The sequence below is a fragment of the Cherax quadricarinatus genome, chromosome 84 (assembly GCF_038502225.1).
Source record: "Cherax quadricarinatus isolate ZL_2023a chromosome 84, ASM3850222v1, whole genome shotgun sequence".
Lineage (NCBI taxonomy): Eukaryota > Metazoa > Arthropoda > Malacostraca > Decapoda > Parastacidae > Cherax > Cherax quadricarinatus.
This window is the reverse complement of record NC_091375.1, coordinates 15652630-15673259: the sequence shown is the minus strand read 5'-3', so window position 1 is coordinate 15673259 and position 20630 is coordinate 15652630. Positions and strand designations below refer to the sequence as shown.

The following is a 20630-nucleotide window of genomic DNA, read 5'->3' as shown; positions in this document are numbered from 1 at the left end:
TGCTGCCTCTGTATTTGACTGAAGAAGTCTACTGTGTGGGCAAAACGTTTTATTATTATTATTATTATTATTATTATAATCAAGGGGGAAGCGCTAAACCCGGAGGATTATACAGCGCCGGGGGGGGGGGATGTGGAAGGCATTCAGGCTTAATTCAGGGAACTGGAGCACAGATCCAATTCCCTAAATCAAGAGCCCCTCATCAACATCAAGGAACCTTCCTTGAGGGGTCAAAACGTTTCAATAATAAAAATACCCAACTGTTGCACGTGTGTCTTATCACCCAGGGATCTATATACTGCTAGGTTAATAAGACCAGTAGCCAGCAAGTGTAAAGATGTGCTGTACGTCTGGCTCTACTCCGGGATAGAACCCGGGTCCTTTGGTTATGAGCTTAAAAACCGTCACTGAAGTATAACTCTTATTTTATCTGAGTACTGGCAACTGCTACCTACTATAATCTTTATTGTTTGTGTATATTATTATATTCACAAAAAAAAAAAACACTAAATCTTTATGGGGCATTCTGAGCCGAAATTTTCAAGAGTATTCAGTTGTACCTTCACACTTCAGCATCACACTGACCTTCACATCAGCACCACACTGACCTTCACACTTCAGCATCACACTGACCTTCACATCAGCACCACACTGACCTTCACACTTCAGCATCACACTGACCTTCACATCAGCACCACACTGACCTTCACACTTCAGCATCACACTGACCTTCACATCAGCATCACACTGACCTTCACATCAGCACCACACTGACCTTCACACTTCAGCATCACACTGACCTTCACATCAGCACCACACTGACCTTCACACTTCAGCATCACACTGACCTTCACATCAGCACCACATTGACCTTCACACTTCAGCATCACACTGACCTTCACATCAGTATCACACTGACCTTCACATCAGCATCACACTGACCTTCAGACATCAGCATCAGCAGATCACCTCTCCAAATATTTGTAAACTTCCTGATCTTATTGACCTCTTCACTTAATCTGAACTTAATATTTCAAGCAAATTAGGTTAAATAAGAAAAAAATAAAGAGGAATTTTTATTTTAGCTATTATGACCAGAACCGCACTTTATAACTGTATGTACCACAAATTAATTTGCAATCACTCCTCAGACTTTAACGAAGGAAACTAAATACATATTTTAAAATTATAAGTACAGTGGACCTCCGCTTTATGATCACCTCCCAATGCGACCAATTATGTAAGTGTATTTATGTAAGTGCGTTTGTACGTGTTCAGCTCCCAATGCGACCAATTATGTAAGTGTATTTATGTAAGTGCGTTTGTACGTGTTCACCTCCCAACGCGACCAATTATGTAAGTGTATTCATGTAAGTGCGTTTGTACGTGTATGTTTGGGGGTCTGAAATGGACTAATCTAATTCACAATATTCCTTATGGGAACAAATTCGGTCAGTACTGGCACCTGAACATACTTCTGGAATGAAAAAATATCATTAACCGGGGGTCCACTGTACTTAAATTTTAATTAGTATAAAGTTACTCTTGGTGACAAATTACTAAGAGTATAACTATGCACATTACAGTACATATATGTTGTACTATTATTGTTAAAACTATTTCTATGATATAAGCAATTTAGTTAATGTTTTTGTTCCTTGTTAAAGAAAAATATGAAAACTGTCAAGCTTACTCTTTAAAGTGAAAAAGAGAAAAATACCTATCATACAGCAGACCCTTATAAAACTTGTATTCAACAAGTTGTTTCTGTAGCACAACACAACTTTGACATAAGATAAGTTGGCTCAAAAGGGAAATAGAGAGGTTCACAATTTATGAACATCTTAGTTTTAATGATCACTTGGGAATGAAATCCTAAAGGCAATATAAAGAAAATTAATTATTTTGTATGTTAGTAAAGTTGTAAGTGGCATCCTGGGGATGGTAATATATCTTAGATTGCTACATCTTGAAGTGAGCTGAGGTAGGGAAACAGCTCTCCACATGTATGTTCAAGTGTAAAAAACCTCGTTGGAATGAAATTTTATATTTAAGGCAACAAAACACTGATATACTACTAGTGAATTTCTAGTAAAATGGGTTATTAACTTTTAAGACATTGTAAATTTGAAACACCCTCCTCAACCTGAAATGGGATCGTTAATAGCTTACACTAATATAGCGTCAACTGTACAAATCAATGCTGGATAGCACAGAGATGTTTTACACAATACTTTGACCAACCAACACAAGTGCTGTTATGCAGAGACTGCAGTAACATCCACTGATTAAACTTCACACCTGCCAAAGCGTGAAATACGGAGTGTTTGGATAATTCAGATTGCAAGTTTTTATAATAATTTTTAACATGTAATAGCTCTGGAATCTAACTTCTTTTTTTCTTGTAGGTTATTCACTATAACACATGTTTATAAAACATGGTAGGTTTCAGGAAGGAACTACTGTATGTATGTATATACAGGTCTGTGAACAAATACATAATATAGGATACTACACAAATGCACAAGGTAGGATACTATACAAATACATAATATAGGATACTACACAAATGCACGAGGTAGGATACTATACAAATACATAATGTACGATACTACACAAATGCACAAGGTAGGATACTACACACATACATAATGTAGGATACTACACAAATATTGTAAATACTATACCAAGTAGAATATACCAGGGGTCAAAGTTGGCTTGGTTCATCTCCTAGCAGCATGTGTCAGGGATGAAGTGGGACAAGCTTCATGTGCATGTACAGAGTAAGGTATAACGATAAAATGAGAGCATGTGTATGTTGATGGGAGGTAAATTGAACTAGAGTGAACTTATGTGAAGGGTCCACTGTAGTAGTAAAGCATATATACTGGCATGTGTCAGTGATATACTAAGTGTAAGTACAGAAAGCTTTTTATGTAATAGTAAGTGTAACTCAGTTGAAAGTCTGGCAATGTAAGGAGAGTTGGCCTATAATTATTATTATTATTATAATCAAAAAGAAGCGCTAAGCCAGTTGGCCTATAAAATATGCTTGAGAGAACACTACACTAAGTGTTTTATCTTTTATTCATGCTAGAAATACAGATATACTATACTGTGTATGAAAAAATATAATTGAAAAATAATAGAAATATCCTAAGGCTTTCATGCATTTACTAATGCTCCTTTGAAATTGCTCAGGTATTTCTACTGGTTTTCTCATTGTTGTATTTTTCTATTTTGTAGTCATACATTTTATAGTGATTTCTTACCATCCAGTGTATGTACCCCAGAGTTAAACAGTACCACTAAATCTAAGTCTCATTACAGAGGCAAATACTTAAAATTTTTTTTTATTCTGCTTTGTACTAAAGAAATAATGAAAATGATAACTACATACACTGGCTTTTAAGACAAAATATTTTGAACCAGTGACAAAACTAAATATACTTGTAGCATAAAGAACACAGACTTACATTATTACAAGTGAAACACAAGTAGTATACTAGTACCAATTATTACTATACAGTATTAAAAAATAAGTGCTAAACCCACCTGGGTTGTACTGCATACCAGTCCCTAACACACAACTCCTTTTCAAATTCACATGAAATACAAAGATGTAAATACAAGTATGGAAAATCATGCCTTAGATAATAAATATTAAAGTGGGATGCAGAGTTCAGTTAATGAGGTAAGCCTGCACATATTTACATTAAAGAGCAAGGGGTCACCTATCTGTAGCTTTAGGGGAAGAGCTAAACATACGACAGTCCTATCTCCAGTTGTATTTAGTCTATTGTAAAGATTTTGAAAGTTTTTAGAAGTAGCACTTACTATCTCTTCTTTAGCTCATTTCATTATTATTATTATAATCAAAAAGAAGCGCTAAGCCACAAGGACTATACAGAGCTCATTTCATTGATTTACCACTCTGTGAGAAAAATTCTAGTGTTCTCTCAGCAGTTTTTTTTTTTCCCTAATTTATAGGCGTGTCCTCTTGTTATGTTAATGTTCCATAAGTTTTGGGCTGGTAGCTGATGGAATCACACCCAGGCAGCACAGTACAGAAGGAATGTAACACACTCAAGAATATCTGTTACAGTTTAGATACCATAGCTTAGGGTTACAAATTACTGGGTCAAAACCTAAGTTAAAATTCATCATCATAGCAATTTAATACTTAATAACCAAGATTTTTGATCCGAAACGCAAAACTGAATGAGCTGTCACATTCTAACTTTTATTAAGAAATGTGCAGAAGCCAGACATAACACTGAAAGGTGAAGCAAGTAATAGAAGACAATTTGAAAAGCAGATGTTTTCATTTGATCTTTTTGCCTATGTGATTTATACAGTATACATAGTAAGTAGTAGTTAGTGTTTTTACATTACATAGATAATGAATATACTGGACAAACAAATCATATGTTTATATATATACAAATGCATGTGTACACATTTATACATATGGTGTGTGCATGTAATGGAACAATGCTTTAATAGCTACTTGGCAGCTTAATCTTCAAGCGTAACATTACGGAAGAGGTAACTCATGCTTTCATTGTTGTGGATGCGACGAATGGACTCTGCCAGGAGGATGCTGATGTCAACTGTTTTAATCTTATGACACTGCATCTTCTGAATCTCATGGGGCACTGTGTTGGTCACCACCACCTGGAGGGTAAGAGAAACAAGACAATGGAGGTCATGTCAAATCAATTTATTTCAAAAAGAAATAAATTTTAGTCTATCTTAAATCAGGAATTTTGATGACACCATATACATGTATAAACAATATAGTCTGAGGTTAGCACTCATATGTAACATCATAACATCATGTCAAGTCACATTATAAAGGTTTGGGCAATATGAAAATATTTTAGGTTATTACCTCCATTAAGGAAAGGTGTGGGGAGAAGTGAGGGATTAAAATATGCAGAATCAAATACAAAATGGAAGTTGGCACAGTTACTTTTTGCTGATGACACTGTGCTTTTGGGAGATTCCGAAGAGAAGTTGCAAAGGTTAGTGCATAAATTTGGGAGGTTGTGTAAGGGAAGCTGCAAGTGAACATAGATAAGAGCAAGGATATCAGACTGGAGGGAGGGAGTATGGAAGAAGTGGATGTGTTCAGATATTTGGGAGTGGATTTGTTGGTGAAAGGGTTAATGAAGGACAAGGTGACCCATAGAATTGATGAGGGAAGAAAGGTGGGTAGTGCACTGAGGTATCTGTGGAGACATAGAATGTTATCCATAGAGGCAACAAGGGTAATGTATGAAAGTACAGTGGACCCCCGCATAACGATCACCTCCGAATGCGACCAATTATGTAAGTGTATTTATGTAAGTGCGTTTGTACGTGTATGTTTGGGGGTCTGAAATGGACTAATCTACTTCACAATATTCCTTATGGGAACAAATTCGGTCAGTACTGGCACTTGAACATACTTCTGGAGTGAAAAAATATCGTTAACCGGGGGTCCACTGTATAGTGGTACCAACAACTCTTATATGGGTGTGAGGCATGGGCTGTGAATGTTGCAGCAAGGAGGTTGGAGGTAGTGGAGATTTGAAGAGGAGGTGCAGAATTACTAAGAGTATTATCCAGAGAGCTGAGGAGGGATTGTTAAGGTAGTTTGGGCATTTAGAGAGGATGGAGCAAAATAGGATGACTTGGAGGGTGTATAAATCTTTAATGGAGGGAAGGTGTGGTAGGGGTTGCACAAATGCATGATTTTTCCCATATCTTCTATATTTATCAAGTGACACTAATGTATCTTGAAAAATGGTATTTTCTTAGTGTAAATTGAGGTGTAGCATTCCTCACTGTGACACCCTAAGCTGTACTTTACTTAGCTTAACTCTAAAACTGGCACTGGCTGTGACTACCTCATCAATGGGAGAATCATCAATAAGCCTTGGGGCATCAGATGAGAGCAAACCATGGGTAGCCATTACATATATCTTGTATGCCCCGCGGTCCTTCAACACCTCGGCCGCTGCCACAAAGGAAGCAACATCATCGATCATGTCATCCTGATAAGAAAAAAACAAGCTTATTCTCAACTTCATTTCTCTTTATCAAAAATGAAACATGCACACACTACTACTGTTTACACAGTATTAATTTTTTTTTTTTTTTAAGGATTGGGCAAGAAACAATAAAATCTAATTTTATGTGCTGAGCCAGTAACAATATACTCAGGATAAAAAAAAAAAAAAAACATATTGGGAAGTAATTTGAAATAGAATAAAGAAATACTATGATACACTCCGGTGTTTACATCAGCATGTCTACAAGAATTACCCATTCATTACAGTTAATTTTTTGGGTGTGAGTATCTACCAGAGTTGTTGACTACAACAACTGGTTAACATTACAATTAAAGTACTAGAACTTAATATCATTAAGTTTCGCCATGAGTAGCGAAACGTTTCCTTTAATAAATGTCCTGAGCTGTACATAAGTGTCTTTTTCCACATCTTGTCGGTATCACTATACCATTTCCTCAGAGACAAGTGGTGTTGAAGGAATGATAGAAGTTTCTTCACTGTAAGGGAGGGACTATCACAGGTACACAATCAAATACTGTCCCACATAATCCAATGATAAATAGCAGGAGACTAAGACAAGACTAACTATCACTATCAACTAGGAATGATGAAATGAGTCTAAAATATATTCCTTTATGAATAGGATTGCAGACTGCTAGAATGGGATCCATAAGGTAGTGGTGTCCCTCCCCCCAATAACTGGAAACTTAAAATTACTGTATTTAACAAACTAAACACTGATGCTGAGACACCACTAGCATAGTTATGTTGCTGTAACTACATTATTATTATTATAATCATAACTAAGTGCTAAACCCATAAAGGTCATACAGTGCTGCTTCTGTAACTATAAACATTGAAGACGAGACACGACCGGCATAACTTTTCCTGTCGCTACAAGCAATGGAGACAACACCACGAGCATAATTCTGTTCCTATGACTACAAACACTAATGCTGGGACATCCTTTGTATAGTTCTATTCCTGTAACTACAAAACATAATATTTATACAAGTATAAACTTTAGAGAGGCATCCACTTACCACCATGATGGCAATGCGACCTCCAACATCACCAACCACATTAATGGGAGGTTTCTCCTTGGCAGCCAGGGCAGGTACTCCAACTCCAACATCCATGATACGAGAGTGCTCAACCAGTGGTGGCGAGTTGCGGCCATCAGCCTGCTCGTCCTCATTGGTTTTCTGCTCTCCATGAATGACTGCGATTCCTATGATCCAAAGGAGAGTCAGGGGCAGTAGTTAAGATTCATGGGAACCAATAGCAGTAGCTAAGGGAATCAGGAGCTAAAGTTAAGATCCAAGGGAAAGCCCAGAGCAGTACTGAAGTTATGATCAAAGGGAGTTAGCAGCAGTAGTTAAGATCTAAGGGAAACTCAGAAATGGTAGAGTGCTAGGGAGCAGCATGCAAGGTTGTTACAAGAGCAATACAGTCTGGAAGAGGAGGAGCAGTGGAGGTGGGAAGCAGAACTGATGCTCTCAGGGTGCAACACATGGGTAATTACCACACTCACAGGTAATAATGACAATAATATGCAGCAACAACAGTAATCATGACCAAAACAAACATGATACTGATAAAATATGGTGATAATAACTAAAGAATTCCCTGAAGAAATAATGTGTGTCAAGGTAGATGACAGTGGTGATGACATGGTAGTGTTAACAATAGGGATGATGATAGTGGTGATGTTCTTGGTGGTGTTAACCATGGAGTTGATGATAGTAATGATGTTAATAATTGTGATAAAATAATGATCATAATGACAAACATAAGTATGCACAACTTAGCCATAAGGAAGGTGATTTTATCAACAAGCCAGGATTCAAACTGCATGATCAATGAAGGCAGAAGGCATAACAATGTATACTTTCTGCAAGAGTAGTCATTCAGACAATTAAGGAGGCATATCAGCTTTCATTCATTTATCCCAGTGTCAACTAGTTGAGAACTATAATGTAGCTAAGTTATTGAACTGAAAGCCCAGTATTATAGGAGGTCACCAAGTTACAAACATCCACACTTACAAATGTGGGAGACGGCCGACTTGTTGAAAAAAAAAATACAGCTGCTTGTGTGCAGTAGCAGTATTCAGATGTGAAACCTTTCACTATTGTCCTCTGCACTAACTGGTTTGTAAGTTTATACTGCACAAATGTAACTTATTTGTAAGTTGAAGCTCCAGAAATACAATTAATTTTTAAGTTTGTGAGTTGCTGTATAAGCTTACCTTAAGCACATGGCTTGTTGATAAGTGTTACTCTTCAGAGTTAATTAATGACTGAATGAATACTACATGGATAGCCATGGGAAACACATGCAACCCAGATTCATCTAAATACATGTCAGTCATCCCGTGTCTTTCAAGTAACAACGTCCTGATGTAAGCACCTAATGCTTGCCATTTTTGAGGAAATTATCAAAGGTTATATAAGTATATATGCACTCATTGTTCACTTTATTAGGTACATCTGTATACCTGCTCATTAATGCAAATATGTATCTAATCAGCCAATCACATGGTAGCACCTCAATGAGTAAAAGCATGCAGACATGGTCAAGAGCTTCAGTTGTTGTTGAGACTAAACATCAGAATGGGGAGGAAATGTGATCTAAGTGACTTTGACCGTAGAATGATTGTTGGTACCAGACGAGGAATTTTGAGTATCTCAGAAACTACATATCTCCTGTGATTTTCATGCACAACAGTGTCTAAGAGTTTACAGAGAATGGTATAAAAAACACAAAACCTCTACTGAGAGGCAGTTCTGTGTCAAAAATGCATTGTTAATGAGAAAACTCAGAGAAGAATGGCCAGACTGGTTCCACCTGACAGAAAGGTGACTCATTCAAATAACCTTACATTACAACAGTGATATACAGAAGAATGCCTCTGAATGCACAACACATCAAACCTTGTAGTGGATGGGATACAGCTGCAGAAGACCACACAGGGTTCTACCGGTCAGCTATAAACAGGAATTGAGGCTACAGTGAGCACAGGCTCACCAAAACCAGCCAGCTGAAGACTGGAAAAATGTCACCTGGTCTGATGAATAGTTTTTTTGCTGCAACATGCAGCTGAAAAATCTGCAGCAACTGTGATGCTATCATGTGAGCATGGACCAAGATCTTAAGAGAATGTTTCCAGCACCTTGTTGAATCTATATCATGAGAAATTCAGGCCGTTATTGTGTCAATGGGAGGCTCTACCCAGTGCTAAAAGGATGTACCTAATAAAGTAGCCACTAAATGAGTGTATATACAACAAACAAATTATGAAGAATTATAGGATCACATACTTTATATCTTCTTCTTTCAACAAACTGGCTGTATCCCACCAAGGCAGGGTGGCCCAAAAAGAAAAACAAGTTTCTCTTCATAACTTTAGTAATGTATGCAGAAGGGGTTACTAGCCCTCTTCTCCCAGGATGTTAGTCGCCTCTTACAACACACATGGCTTACAGAGGAAGAATTCTGTTTCACCTTCCCATGGAGATAAGAGGAAATAAACAGGAACAAGAACTAGTAAGAAAATAGAAGAAACTCCAGAGGGGTGTGTATATATATGCTTGTACATGCAAGTGAAGTGTAACCTAAGTGTAAGTAGAAGTAGCAAGACATACCTGAAAACTAGCATGTTTTTCTTTCTTTCAACAAACCGGACATATCCCACCGAGGCGGGGTGGCCCAAAAAGAAAAACAAAAGTTTCTCTTTTTAAATTTAGTAATTTATACAGGAGAAGGGGTACTAGCCCCTTGCTCCTGGCATTTTAGTCGCCTCTTACAACACGCATAGCTTACGCAAGAAGAATTCTGTTCCATTTCCCCATGGAGATAAAAGGAAATAAACAAGAACAAGAACTAGTAAGAAAATAGAAGAAAACCCAGATGGGTGTGTGTATATATAGGCTTGTACATGTATGTAGTTCGGGTGAGATATAAGCGACTATTGGCAGAAAGGTGGGCTAGTGCAAAGATGAGTAGTGGGGGGGGTTGAAGAGGGTTGGAATAGTTTTAAAAATGCAGTATTAGAATGTGGGGCAGAAGTTTGTGGTTACAGGAGGGTGGGGGCAGGAGGAAAGAGAAGTGATTGGTGGAATGATGAAGTAAAAGGTGTGATAAAAGAGAAAAAGGTAGCTTATGAGAGGTTTTTATAAAGCAGAAGTGTTATAAGAAGAGCAGAGTATATGGAGAGTAAAAGAAAGGTGAAGAGGGTGGCGAGAGAGTGCAAAAGGAGAGCACATGATAGAGTGGGAGAGGCACTGTCAAGAAATTTTAATGAAAATAAGAAAAATTTTTGGAGTTAAACAAGTTAAGAAAGCCTAGGGAAAGTATGGATTTGTCAGTTAAAAACAGAGTAGGGGAGTTAGTAGATGGGGAGATGGAGGTACATGTATTAGGTAGATGGCGAGAATATTTTGAGGAACTTTTAAATGTTAAGGAAGAGAGAGAGGCGGTAATTTCATGCACTGGTCAGGGAGGTATACCATCTTTTAGGAGTGAAGAAGAGCAGAACGTAAATGTGGGGGAGGTACGTGAGGCATTACGGAGAATGAAAGGGGGTAAAGCAGCTGGAACTGATGGGATCATGACAGAAATGTTAAAAGCAGGGAGGGATATAGTGTTGGAGTGGTTGGTACTTTTGTTTAATAAATGTATGAAAGAGGGGAAGGTACCTAGGGATTGGCAGAGAGCATGTATAGTCCCTTTATATAAAGGGAAAGGGGACAAAAGAGATTGTAAAAATTATAGAGGAATAAGTTTACTGAGTATACCAGGAAAAGTGTACGGTAGGGTTATAATTGAAAGAATTAGAGGTAAGACAGAATGTAGGATTGCGGATGAGCAAGGAGGTTTCAGAGTGGGTAGGGGATGTGTAGATCAAGTGTTTACATTGAACCATATACATGTATGTGAACAGTATTTAGATAAAGGTAGGGAAGTTTTTATTGCATTTATGGATTTAGAAAAGGCATATGATAGAGTGGATAGAGGAGCAATGTGGCAGATGTTGCAAGTATATGGAATAGGTGGTAAGTTATTAAATGCTGTAAAGAGTTATGAGGATAGTGAGGCTCAGGTTAGGGTGTGTAGAAGAGAGGGAGACTACTTCCCAGTAAAAGTAGGTCTTAGACAGGGATGTGTAATGTCACCATGGTTGTTTAATATATTTATAGATGGGGTTGTAAAGGAAGTAAATGCTAGGGTGTTCGGGAGAGGGGTGGGATTAAATTTCGGGGAATCAAATTCAAAATGGGAATTAACACAGTTACTTTTTGCTGATGATACTGTGCTTATGGGAGGTTCTAAAGAAAAATTGCAAAGGTTAGTGGATGAGTTTGGGAATGTGTGTAAAGGTAGAAAGTTGAAAGTGAACATAGAAAAGAGTAAGGTGATGAGAGTATCAAATGATTTAGATAAAGAAAAATTGGATATCAAATTGGGGAGGAGGAGTATGGAAGAAGTGAATGTTTTCAGATACTGTACTTGGGAGTTGACGTGTCGGCGGATAGATTTATGAAGGATGAGGTTAATCACAGAATTGATGAGGAAAAAAAGGTGAGTGGTGCATTGAGGTATATGTGGAATCAAAAAACATTATCTATGGAGGCACAGAAGGGAATTTTGAAAGTATAGTAGTACCAACAGTCTTATATGGGTGTGAAGCTTGGGTGGTAAATGCAGCAGCGAGGAGACGGTTGGAGGCAGTGGAGATGTCCTGTTTAAGGGCAATGTGTGGTGTAAATATTATGCAGAAAATTCGGAGTGTGGAAATTAGGAAAAGGTGTAGAGTTAATAAAAGTATTAGTCAGAGGGCAGAAGAGGGGTTGTTGAGGTGGTTTGGTCATTTAGAGAGAATGGATCAAAGTAGAATGACATGGAAAGCATATAAATCTATAGGGGAAGGAAGGCGGGGTAGGGGTCGTCCTTGAAAGGGTTGGAGAGAGGGGGTAAAGGAGGTTTTGTGGGCGAGGGGCTTGGACTTCCAGCAAGCGTGGGTGAGCGTGTTAGATAGGAGTGAATGGAGACGAATGGTACTTGGGACCTGACGATCTGTTGGAGTGTGAGCAGGGTAATATTTAGTGAAGGGATTCAGGGAAACCGGTTATTTTCATATAGTCGGACTTGAGTCCTGGAAATGGGAAGTACAATGCCTGCACTTTAAAGGAGGGGGTTTGGGATATTGGCAGTTTGGAGGGATATGTTGTGTATCTTTATATGTATATGCTTCTAAACTGTTGTATTCTGAGCACCTCTGCAAAAACAGTGATAATGTGTGAGTGTGGTGAAAGTGTTGAATGATGATGAAAGTATTTTCTTTTTGGGGATTTTCTTTCTTTTTTGGGTAGGAGACGGCCGACTTGTTGAAAAAAAAAAAAAAAAACATGTATGTGTAGTGTGACCTAAGTGTAAGAATTAGCAAGATGTACCTGAAACCTTGCATATTTATGAGACAGAAAAAAGACACCAGCAATCCTACCATCATGTAAAATGATTATAGGTTTCCATTTTACACTCACTTGGCAGGAGGGTGGTACCTGCCTGGGTGGTTGCTGTCTACCAACCTACTACCCAGGAACATAAAACTTATCTGCCATAATATGGCCACAGTAAAAAGAATAAAAATAATCCGGGGCCAGCTTCTAATGCACAGAGCATAAGAATGCGTATAACACACAAATGTATATAGCATACAAATACATATAGCATATGAATATATACGGTGTACAAAGGTGTATAATGTACAAAAGTATATAGTATATAACTGTACATAACATACAAATGTACACAGTATACAAATGTGTGTCACATACAAATCATCTAAATGACAACACTATTTAAAATATTTTACCAATACAAAATATATGAACTTTAGGAGGAGGTGCGGGATTACCAAAACTGTTGTCCAGAGGGCTGAGGAAGGGTTGTTGAGGTGGTTCGGACATGTAGAGAGAATGGAGCGAAACAGAATGACTTCAAGAGTGTATCAGTCTGTAGTGGAAGGAAGGCGGGGTAGGGGTCGGCCTAGGAAGGGTTGGAGGGAGGGGGTAAAGGAGGTTTTGTGTGCGAGGGGCTTGGACTTCCAGCAGGCATGCGTGAGCGTGTTTGATAGGAGTGAATGGAGACAAATGGTTTTTAATACTTGACGTGCTGTTGGAGTGTGAGCAAAGTAACATTTATGAAGGGATTCAGGGAAACCGGCAGGCCGGACTTGAGTCCTGGAGATGGGAAGTACAGTGCCTGCACTCTGAAGGAGGGGTGTTAATGTTGCAGTTTAAAAACTGTAGTGTAAAGCACCCTTCTGGCAAGACAGTGATGGAGTGAATGATGGTGAAAGTTTTTCTTTTTCGGGCCACCCTGCCTTGGTGGGAATCGGCCGGTGTGATAATAAAAAAAAAAAAATAATAATGAACTTTATATAGTAAAATATTATAAGTAACTAAAATATAATGAAATTTATTACTAGCTATAATATAAATTACAGGGAGAAGTTATATCATAAGTTATAGGGAGCTATATGTTATGGGGAGTTACATCATAAGTTACAGGGAGTTATATCACAAGTTACAGGGTGGAGTTATAAGTTACAGGGACAAGTTATATCACAAGCTAAAACATCATAATTTTAACAGATCTGATACATTATCATATATTATCATTGCAATGAAAACTATTTGTGGGGACTGAGAGTAAGGTCAGCACACTTCTGAAAGGTAGGCGACTGAGTGAAAAATGGTGAAGGTGTTTTCTTTTTTGCGTTGCGTTGTTTTGGCACGAGAAAGCTGTCGAGTTTGGTAATATATAGCGTATGTTAAAACTACGTACGTATTCTACTCATTACTGTTTTTAGTGTACTTTAACGCTTCTGTATGTATGATATACATTAATAAACATCTACTGCAAGCTTCTGTCATACACATATACATGTACCTGGCTTGACATTCTTTGATTGTTTAAGCAACCTATACACTACTTTCTTGACTTAAAAAAATAGTTTTAGTTGTATATTTATTCTGTCTTCATTCTAGCAATGCCAAAACATCTGCAAGCCTTGCAAAGGAACTTGTAATGTAAATGTCTGATGGAACCAGAAAGAAAAGGCTCTTGTGATGGGATCTTACATTACATTTACCACATAGGCTATTTATCACCAAGGTAGGATGACCCAGAGAAGAGAACACATTCTCCATCACTTATTCCTTAGCTATATTTCTAAAAGTACATTGACATCATAATGCAATGACCTGAACCTCAACATTCCAACCCATCCTTCAGAGGGCAGGCACTCTACTTCCCACCTCACCAACTCAAAAGAGGAGGAGGAATAGTTTGGAAAGGTAAAGTACAAGCTGAAACAAATGTATATAAATATATAATAGCAGTTTATATGGACTAGAGCAGTCTTGACTGGATATCAAATGACATATGACTGATGAGGATGGAGAGAGAGCCTAGGAAAGTACTCGGTTGACTTTATATTGTACAATGCTTTGCTTGAGGATTCGTTTGAATCCTAGCACTTAGTACACAAGAAATATGATACATCAGTATATTTTCTAATGACAACAGTTATGGATAAACTGCAGCTGTTTTAAATCTGGAAATGAATACTGTATATACTTGAATACAATGCAACAACACGTTTACCTTCACCCCTGATTTTTTACCCAAAAATCCTTAAATTTTCATGTACAGTATCTTGTACACTATGTAAGTCTGCCCTTGGTCTTGAGGGACTATTATAGGGGTCAAATGATTCCAACAGTGGAAATATTCCACGAGAAACTTGAAAAGAAATTCAGGAAATGTACAAATACCCTAAAAAACATCAAAATATTTGTGACAAAATATTTATGACACTTGATAAACATAAGAATAGAGGAGTACAGCAGTAAGTTTACTGGCTCATGAAAGGCAGGTAATACTCGTGCTCAACCATTACATAAGAACATATGAATGGGTTGCCAGTTTCTGGGGAGGAGGCCCCGGCAACTTTGCTTGTCAACAAACTGAGGGAAGAGGATGCTGCATATGGAACTACAATACAGCCTCTCCCCACTTAGCGACGTACTCATTTACCAACGACTCGAACTTACGACGAGCTGTCTGACCAGTATTCATACCTGAATAATGTATATATTGGAGCTGATTTCCTCTATTCTGTTTATTACAATACACTGTACACTACTGTATAAACATTTAAAAATATACTAAAACCGTTATAAATGGTGCAAAGGTGACATTAAAACAACATCAAAGATGGTTGACACACTACCAATATAGTATACGCCTTGCTTAGTGATGAATTCGTTTACTGATGTGGTCTTAGGAACGGAACTCCATTGTTAAGTGAGGAGATGCTGTATAAGGATTTGAACTCCCAAAAGTATTACCCATGAGCATGTCTACTCCCTATTTTCTGCCTAAAATTTTGGTCTTAGAACCTTGGCCTATACTCAAGAATATGCATAATATTAAAGAATTAATTGCCAAGGTATAAAAAGCTAGTCAATGGAGATATTACTACATCATTATTATATTAAAAAGCACTGAACCTGTATGGTGGTAGATGAAATTTTCATTTACATGTTTTACACTACTTTCGTTTTTCTTTTTGGGCCACCCCGCCTCGGTAGGATACGGCCGGTGTGTTGAAAGAAAGATGTTTTACACTATTTATATTAGCTCTCCTTGAGGGGCTGACCATGAGAGCATAGCTGCCACATCATTATCTGCTGGAGCATTACTGGAGCCTGCACTGAGCATACACCATGACACCATTTCTTACCATACCCCCGGCTGGGATTGAACCCGCGGTCATAGTCTCAAAACTCCAGCCCGTCGCGTTTTGAGACTCTATGACCGCGGGTTCAATCCTGGCCGGGGGTATGGTTTGTTTGTAATCGTGTCATTACGATTTCTTGAGACACCATTTCTTCATGAGCTCCTTCTATGTTCTACAGTGCTGGCTACTTTTCTATTATTAACCCTTTCAATGTCAAGAGGCCCTCTCCTAAACTTGTTCTCAGGGTCGAAAATTTTTTGACCCTGAGAAATGATAAGAGAATCTTTTCCCGATCATAATGACACCAAAAGTATAAAATTTGATGGGAAACTTATGGAATTATGCTCTTGCGAAGTTAGTGGTCTCACCGATGTTTACACATCGGCGATTTCGCCAACACTGAGCCCTATTTTCGGCCAATTCCTGTGTACTAGTAGACAAAAATCATATTTATTTCGCTAGAACTCCATTTTTTCTATCGAATGAGTACAAGAAACCACCCATTTACCAATTTCAACTATCCAATAAAGTGGTTAGAAATTGGCAATTTTGCCAATTTCACACAAATTTCAGAAGATGCCAATTTCCAAATAGGGTCCAGAATAAATAAGACAGACATTCCTGGCACTAAAATAACAAGTTCTCTGTTTGTCAGTCACATCCCCAGGACCCTCTTATATTTCTTTTGCTTTCCACTTTGAATTTTTATTCTTACAAAAAATAGAAGATTTACTATTATGCAGACTACTGCATTAGTGTAGAAATGGTATAAATAATATCAGTGCACTTGTGAAAGAATGTTTGACTCACCAGTTGATGTGTATAGGACGCTTGGCATGATTTGTTTACTTTTGAACTTTGATAAAAATCGAACATTTCTGCTGCTTTGAGCTCAATTTCAAGGTACTTTTCATTGTGAAACCAATCACTATCATCTCAATTTCTGTAATATGTCTTCCATTTTATAAAATGAGACCAGGAAAACTAGAATACAACCTTAAATACCATACGAAAATACAGTGCAAATTCGCTGTTTTAATCCAAAAACACAAAGTTTTTTTTTTCTCATTACGCACTGTGTGCTGCAGGAATTTTTTTATACTGTGCACACTGACCACAGAGACCCATTCTTTCATATGTAGGCCTACCAGCTTTCTCTCGCTCGATTTGAAGGCGCTAGAATTTAGGCGTTCTATTATGTCAATAACCCTGGTGTGTAAGCTGTACCAGTATGCTGAAAACCCTGAAAGGGTTAACCATCTATTTTGCCATACTTGCTAGATGTGTCTTATATGGATACCGGATATTTGCTGTTTGTATCTCAACAGTTCCACCTACTAGTGAACAAAAATGCTGCAACACAGTGCCAACTGAAGTCATTAATTTATCACTACCTCATCTTTACTTGTTAACTAAATGAGTTAGAAATACTGTACCAAGCAATGAAAGCACAAAACTGTAAGTACTGCTGCATATGTATGAAGTTGTCTTATGACTTATTACAGAGACATTTCACTAGACACAGTGAAAGTCCTCAGGCTCATCACACACCAGCATGAGGTGCTCTAGGGCTGACTGCTAAGACTTATAAGCCCTGTCTCTATAGTTCAGAAAAAAATACATTCTGAATATGAAAGAACAAAAGCAGCAGTATTGTGATTAAAACAATTCACAGCTAACCCAAAAATTGGGAAGGGAAACTAAACTACATTGAAGTCCATCCAGGGCCATTTATAATGGTCCAGGAAGGATGAATGCAGTGCCTGCCATCCATTTCCAATTGTGAGTTAGTTGTGAATTTAAAATATTAATTTTTACTTTATTGATAAATGCTGAAGAGGGGTTGTTGAGGTGGTTTTGTCATTTAGAGAGAATGGATAAAAGTAGAATGACATAGCGAGCATATAAATCTGTAGGGGAATGAAGGTGGGGTAGGGGTTGTCCTCGAAAAAGTTGGAGGGAGGGGGTAAAGGAGGTTTTGTGGGTGAGGGGCTTGGACTTCCAGCAAGCGTGCGTGAGCGTGTTAGATAGGAATGAATGGAGATGAATGGTTTTTGGGACCTGACGAGATGCTGGAGTGTGAGCAGGGTAATATTCAGTGAAGAGATTCAGGGAAACTGGTTATTTTTATATAGCTGGATTTGAGTACTGGAAATGGGAAGTACAATGCCTGCACTTTAAAGGAGGGGTTTGGGATATTGGCAGTTTGGAGGGATATGTTATATTTTTTTTTTTTTTCAACAAGTCAGCCGTCTCCCACCGAGGCTTCTAAACTGTTGTATTTGGGCGCCTCTGCAAAAACAGTGATTACATATGAGTGAGATGAAAGTGTTGAATGATGATGAAAGTATTTTCTTTTTGGGTCACCCTACCTCGGTGGGAGATGGCCGATTGGTTGAAAAAAAAAAAAATGCATATTCTTGTTCAAAGATCAATCACATGTCAATCACAACTGAAATATAACAGAAGAGCGACAGATTTTTTCAAGTACAACACATGAGATAACCAGTCAGCACCCCAGTTCAGATCATCTGTCCAAGTCACAGCTCATCATCAGTCAGTACCCTAACTAAAATAATCTGTCTTCATCACACTGGCAGTATTCATTTTGAAAAATACTCATCATAGTGCCCAGAGCCCAACCAAGACATCAGTAGGGCTTAAATTCTGACAAAATCTCAAAATTCAGAGTATATCACCCTGAGCCAAACATAATATGAATGCTAACCACAACAGATGCACAATGCAAGTAGATGTTTTTGCCTTGAGACAGATGGAGTACATGTGATGGGTGCAGGTTGAGTGCAAATGATAAGTGCAGACTAAGGTCCAAAATAAGCTGCTGATAACATAAATATGGATTTGCTAATTGCTAACAAACGATGCACAGTTATGGACAATAGTTTGCAGCTCAGAGGCAGTAAAGCATATGCCATGCCCCTCCTTACAAGCTCAAAAAAGAGGCTTTCACACTAGCAGTAGAAATGCTAAGTGTGATGATCTCCAAACATATTTGCAACTGAACTAACATTTTTCCATGAGTGTACAGCAGCTGCACTTCTAACAAAACCCTTCAACACCTCTACAGAATATAAGGTTACATTAAATAACCCATATATTGAACACTGCAACTACTATGATTAATATTCCAACTACCATATATACTCGAGTATAAACCAATGATGTGTATAGGTCAATCCCTAACCAAACAATTTTTCATGTAACTCACTGTAAGTCTACCCCAGTTTCTGAGGGATTTTAAAACTTCAAAAGTATTAAATATATAAAAAACAGTGCTGAAACTTCCTTTACACAGGAACCTATCTGCAATAGGCCTGCTGGTTCATGGTAGACAGGTCCTGCCCTCGTCTAACATGTTTGTATGGCAGAGAAGGGTAAAGAACTGTAGACTTATCATTGACATGACACCCTCTTTCTGCACTCCTTAATTTGATTCATCTTACTGTAGCCCTTCTCTATCTCCACACAGTTACCTTCAGCATCCTTTCCCACAACATAATAACTTCAATAATATGTATTTACATTATCTTATGCAATCATGAGCTGCATTTCATATTAATAAATTGAAAATATAAATAAAATATTAGTTATTCTTGAGGATGGAAACTTTGCTCTTGATGTACCAAAGAAATTGGAATTAGGTATGCAGTAGGCTCTCAATATGTCAAGATTTCAACCTCTCTAAAGCATTAATCATGAAGAGGTCAAATGATTAGCTTTTGCTTAAAAAAATTAGTATTAAAACCTCAACTTATACTCGAGTATATATCATCACAGCTAACACGATTCAATGTAAATGTATATATTTTATATATTGCATATTTATAGATGCTGGTTGTAGGCTCATCCCAAAAGCCACGTGTGCAAGGCACTCTAAGAGGATCTACTGATGCAAATCTACAGTACTGTGGATAAGTCACTGTACCGATATCAACAACAGCTGCAGCAGCACAAATGAGAAATGTAAATCACAAGACTGTGCTTGGATTTGAATATCATTCAGACAGTTAAAAATATTTGTCTTTCAGATCTATTAATGACATCAGAATATTTCTTTACTGTTTTATATCATGTAAAATAACTTGAGCATCTGTTTATAAAGGTAATATAATAGCACGATATATTTGTTTAGTGTTCCTTATCCAGACTACACACATCTTTATACATCATTTCAGTTTATGCATCATATTCAGTAGTTTAATGATAAATTCCAGTGTGTTTGCCACTAAGGTGAGACACGGAGAACCCCTTGCACAAGGTTGGTTCTAGAGTAAAGACAAGCTACTATGATCCACACTGACAAATTAAAAATACAGTTGGATTACAGCTGCGCAGAAAATACAATAGACCAAACCTTGTGAGAAATTTGAATACGAAAGCTATGCATGAACCAGTGAGAAATAACATGGAAAACACCTGGTGCTACAAGCCTTTAAACATCTGTTATACTCACCATTTCCTACAGGAGGTTGTGGGAGGGGAGAGAGATGAAATATTTAAATTCATCATCATAAAATATTTCCATTTATATTTGCTAACATGGCAGTGAATCAGCTCATTTACATAATACTGTTTCAAACATGTTTCTAGCAATTATCCTTCAGAATTTATACTCCTACCATTTTTATGGGGTAGATTAAAAGACTAAGACTTCAACATACATGCACTGCACACAATCAACATCAGTGTAGTTTAACTATAGTGACTTCCAGTGGTACAGAGTAGCACACACATCTTTA

The 20630-nt window shown here is 37.7% G+C and overlaps 1 protein-coding gene and 1 long non-coding RNA gene across 11 annotated transcripts in view; one reads left to right on the top strand and one right to left on the bottom strand.

Moving 5' to 3' along the window:
* LOC128704331 (uncharacterized) overlaps positions 1-20283 on the top strand; it is a 54989-nt gene extending 34706 nt beyond the window's left edge. For all 3 annotated transcript variants that reach the window (XR_008409442.2, XR_008409443.2, XR_008409441.2), the window contains exon 3: positions 19720-20283. This is a non-coding gene — a long non-coding RNA (uncharacterized lncRNA). The remainder of the gene's footprint in view (positions 1-19719) is intronic.
* The window catches only part of LOC128704328 (phosphoribosyl pyrophosphate synthase-associated protein 2), a 42761-nt gene continuing 23194 nt past the window's right edge, over positions 1064-20630 (bottom strand). For 7 of the 8 annotated variants that reach the window (XM_070103192.1, XM_070103189.1, XM_070103196.1 and 4 more), the window contains 4 exons: positions 7103-7290; positions 5895-6041; positions 3040-4677; positions 1064-2988 (listed from right to left, as the gene is read on the bottom strand). In XM_070103192.1, coding sequence (XP_069959293.1) covers positions 4519-4677; positions 5895-6041; positions 7103-7290 — 494 coding nt within the window. In that variant the 3' untranslated portion in view covers positions 1064-2988; positions 3040-4518. Of the gene's footprint in view, positions 4678-5894; positions 6042-7102; positions 7291-20630 lie in introns of all 8 variants that reach the window. The other variant, XM_053799488.2, reaches the window with a different exon arrangement.